This window comes from Eucyclogobius newberryi, unplaced genomic scaffold (assembly GCF_026437365.1).
Source record: "Eucyclogobius newberryi isolate DKJ021-1_F unplaced genomic scaffold, fEucNew1.0.hap1 SCAF_3, whole genome shotgun sequence".
In the NCBI taxonomy this organism is placed as follows: Eukaryota; Metazoa; Chordata; class Actinopteri; order Gobiiformes; family Gobiidae; genus Eucyclogobius; species Eucyclogobius newberryi.
The window spans coordinates 10,457,113-10,461,772 of NW_027315945.1; the positions used below are offsets into that span (position 1 = coordinate 10,457,113).

General features: G+C 37.4%; 1 protein-coding gene across 2 annotated transcripts in view; it reads left to right on the forward strand.

Moving 5' to 3' along the window:
- Window positions 1-4,217, forward strand: part of rhbg (Rh family B glycoprotein) — a 20,975-nt gene extending 16,758 nt beyond the window's left edge. The window contains exons 8-11 of one of the 2 annotated variants that reach the window (XM_072460293.1): window positions 1,864-1,985; window positions 2,085-2,158; window positions 3,285-3,453; window positions 3,507-4,217. In XM_072460293.1, coding sequence (XP_072316394.1) covers window positions 1,864-1,985; window positions 2,085-2,158; window positions 3,285-3,362 — 274 coding nt within the window. In that variant the 3' untranslated portion in view covers window positions 3,363-3,453; window positions 3,507-4,217. Of the gene's footprint in view, window positions 1-1,863; window positions 1,986-2,084; window positions 2,159-3,284; window positions 3,454-3,499 lie in introns of both variants that reach the window. The other variant, XM_072460294.1, reaches the window with a different exon arrangement.
- The last annotated feature ends 443 nt before the right edge of the window (window positions 4,218-4,660 follow it).

Sequence of the window (4,660 nt, forward strand, 5' to 3'; positions counted from 1 at the left end):
TAGCGCACTTATACTAAAGTGAACCTTTCAGATTCATATCACTGTCATTACTGAGTCTATCCACAAGAAACAAAAACTGCTTGAAACTAAAAAAGAATATTTTCTTTGTCAAATCAAATATGTTTTTAATTCAGGATTTTTTTTTTATAAATTAATTCAAGTCTATCTATATGAAACAAAAACTGATTGAAACTAAAAAAAATAATACGCTCTCAAATTAAGTATGTTTTTAATTCGAGAAAATATTAATATAAATTTAATACAAATAAAAATAAATATATAAACAGAACAGACAAAAAGACATGATAAGATGAGGCTATACAAAAGACGGATTGGGTAAGATTTGAAAATGCTAATTTAGGAAAAGTAAGGCATCCAAGAAAAAAAGAAAAGAAAGGTAAAAGCACACAAGGCCCATGATGTGAGTCTCACTTAGTACAATGTATGTCAAATGTGCTCATTTCCAAGTGTGTAATTTGTTTCCATGTCAGTTATAGTGTCGGTCCAGTCTTTAATCGTCAGTGCAGTTTGTGTCATCAATTTTTTTGTGATGGACTTTTTCCCAGTTGCCAAAAGTATGTTCCAAAGCCATTTATTATGTCCATGGTAGGGGTTTGAGGCCCCCAAATACACAGTTCTGAAATTGAGTGGAATGGCGGTGTCAAAAACAGTCTGTTATGCCTTGTTTATTTCTGTCCAATATATTTGTGCAACGGGACCGTCCCAAAACACACGAAAATGATGTGCCTCCTGGCAACCACAATCTCTCCAGCCCCTCCCCATGAAGAGTGTGCACTTTGACATGGGGTTATAAAAAAGACGAGTGACATTCTTCCTCTGATGTTTTTGTTTTTTTTGCCTTTTTTTTTACTCCATATTTGTTGAAATGGACGGACAATGCGTCTCCCTGATTGGCTAATCCACCTGTCAATCATGCCATCTGCACTCACTGATATCTATAGCTGTAGTGTATGTCTTAGTAAGTCTGGATACCTGCTCTGAACTGTGATGAAGTAACAGTGCCTAATGCAAAATGTAGATACAAAACATTTACTTAGCACTTACAGCACTTTTATATTTATTCTTTGGTCAGTGTGTTTAATGTCTTTTTTAATCACTATTATTCATAATATTATCCCTACACAGCCCTACACAGCCCTACACAGCCCTGCACAGCCCTGCACAGCACTGCACAGTCCTGCACAGTGCTACACAGCCCTGCACAGTCCTGTACAGCACTGCACAGTCCTGCACAGTCCTATACAGTCCTTCACTGTCTTGCACTGTTCTGCACAGCCCTGCACAGCCCTCTACAGTTCTACACAGCCCTGCACAGCCCTCTACAGTCCTACACAGCCCTGCACAGCCCTCTACAGTCCTACACCGCCCTGCACAGCCCTCTACAGTCCTACACAGCCCTGCACAGCCCTCTACAGTTCTACACAGCCCTGCACAGCCCTCTACAGTCCTACACCGCCCTACACAGCCCTCTACAGTCCTACACCGCCCTGCACAGCCCTCTACAGTCCTACACCGCCCTGCACAGCCCTCTACAGTCCTACACCGCCCTACACAGCCCTCTACAGTCCTACACCGCCCTACACAGCCCTCTACAGTCCTACACCGCCCTGCACAGCCCTCTACAGTCCTACACAGCCCTGCACAGCCCTCTACAGTCCTACACCGCCCTGCACAGCCCTCTACAGTCCTACACCGCCCTACACAGCCCTCTACAGTCCTACACCGCCCTACACAGCCCTCTACAGTCCTACACAGCCCTGCACAGCCCTCTACAGTCCTACACCGCCCTACACAGCTCTGTGATAACAATAATAAAAGCTGCCTGGTGTGTGTTCTGTGCAGGATGGAGGACGTGTTTCCAAAGATCCAGAGTGGAGCGTTCACAGCCTCGGCTCAGGGAGTGCGTCAGGCCATCTCCCTCATAGTGACCCTGGGCATGGCTCTGTTCGGAGGACTCATCGTGGGTACGTTTATGAGCAGCATTATTACTGCTATCTTTTTCTATGTTTTATATGTGTAAAACATGTCTCTTATTATGTTTTTAATACATTTTATTTGCACAGGTTTCATTTTGAAGATACCCATCTTTGGAGCTCCATCAGATGCCATTTGCTACGAGGACAACATCTACTGGGAGGTATGCATATTTTTAAATTAATTTAATTAAAACATTCAATAAAAAGAAGAAGGGGTAAGAAGTATCCTTCAAATGAGCCCAGATTGTAATATAATTATTCAGGAATGATTATGATTGACTATATATACAAGTTATATACAAAAGCATTCTTGTCCCAAACCTAATATTTACAAAACAAGAACAAAACTGTGAATACTTTCAAAATGGTCCTGAACAATATGTAGGAAGAAGACACTGCAAGCTCTCAACGTTATTATTGTATTAATAAAACAATTCTTTCCGGGATCAGCAGAGGGCGCACTTGCACTGTTAAAGTCGTGACTCACCGCTTCTACCAGGTGTAATATATGTCCAGCAGGTGGCGCACAGACACTGTCATAATGGGCCTGTTCTGTTGGAAAAGTCTACAAGAAAATGATGTCATGTATTTGTCCTCAGTTGGATTTATGGGATTTGCGTTTTGTTTATTTAATTAGACATCATGACATAGTCGGATTGGATTAAAAATTCAGCTTTATTTCACTTTGTAAGACATGCTATTTGAATATGAAAACACATATCAGTTGAGTATAAAAAGGCGAAAAGTATCAAAAGTCTTATACTAAATACTCATTTAAACAAGTATTGTACTATTATTTAGTGTTAGGATATCCAGCTCTTTTCTTTGCATCAAAATAGTTTTGAAACTTTAGAATTAACGTTTAAGCAAAATGACAATGACTTTGAATGTAAAATTACTTTTCTCTGTGTTTTTGTTGTTGTTTTTTTTACATGCATGAAATAAAATAACTATGACCATAATAACTTATTATTATGGTACTAGAAAAGTAGAATTGACAGACGTAGAAACAAAAAACACAAACAAAATACTAAATTATATACTAGAAAGCATTAGACTCAATAATGTGTAATTGTTTTTCATAATCGTTGCTTCATCATCACTATTTTTATGTTGTTTGTATGCTCTTGGCTAGAGTTTATTTTTTTGTATTATTTTTTTTTAATCTTAATTGGACTCTCCTGGTTAGAATATGATTAAATATATATTAAGATATGAATGGGATTGGACATGTTTGTTTGTTTGTTTGTTTGTTTGTTTATTTGTTTGTTTGTTTGTTTGTTCTAGGTGCCAGGAGAAGAGCCTCACCACGACAACCAGCTGACCGCAGTGAGGACGGAGGAGGTGGAGAAACTCAATGAATAAAAAGAGAAGAAAGAAAAGGGAGGAAAGGAGAGAGGAGGAGAAAATGAGAAGATGTAAAAGGAGAGAAGGAGAAGAGGTAAAAGGAGAATAGGTAAAAGGAGAGAAGGAGAAGAGGTAAAAGGAGAGAAGGAGAAGAGGTCAAAGGAGAGAAGGAGAGAGGGAGAACCCACATCGAGGTCTGAACATTCCATCTGTGAAAGAAACGTAGACCAAATGCCACTAAGGTAAAGAAAAGTTCAAATATATGGTAAAATGTATTGGCAGATGCTTCCCAAAAACTCCAAACTGATCTAATCACAATCCTAAAATATTTTATATTTTGTGAAAATCAATAGTATACAACATAACTAAAATACATTCAACATAAGAATTGGAAGACAATTATTAGGTGTTATTCAAAAAACACTGCTGTTCTGTATTGTAAAAAGCAAAATGTCTGTTAAAAAAAAAGTGATCATATAAAGTTGTTTGTTTGGATTAAATGTGGTTTGGGAAAAACGGGTATTGGACGTTTTCCTGACGTTTCTTTGACCACTAGAGGGCAGTGTAGAGCCGCAGGCCTGAGGAGAGGCTGCAGTGATAATGGTGCTTCATGTTCAATGACCCTCACACTGTTACACAACGACAACAGTTTGGAGCCAAAGAGAACCCCCAGCCCCACCACTTTACATTTAAGTCCCCTTTTTATGTTTTTAAATTCACAAATGAAATGTTTGTTTGTAAAAGAAATTTGGATTTTCTATCATTTATATACAATTATACGTTTGAAGAATGTATTCTAGTCTGAATTTTTGTCATTTTCTTGAAGCTTAATGTATTGGTTGTTTTTTAGTAAAATAAAATATTCATCTCACATCTTCTCTCAATTCTTCACTAAATAGAAATGAAATAAAAACAGCTTCAGTTAATGCAGCATGTGTAATGCCATTTTCACTAATTACTACACCAAAAATAATTCTGAAAAAGAACACATGAAGCTTGTAAAACATACAGCACTTCCACTTCAAAAATGTGTCTATTGCTTTACAGAAATCCAATGAATCAAAAGAACAGTATGTGTATTATGTATGAGTACCTATAGAAAGTCACTTAAAATATGTACAATAGATTTCAATATCAAAAAGTGGTCTGCAATTAAAATAAACATTTATTTTGCATTTTATTTTGAACCTTTTTGGATCATTCATGCATGCTTTCTATGTATTTATTCATCTAGTTTCTTAGTAATTTATTTGGGACAATGCACTCACGCATACATACATAAAAATCATTGTTCAACTGTATAAATACAACAGTTT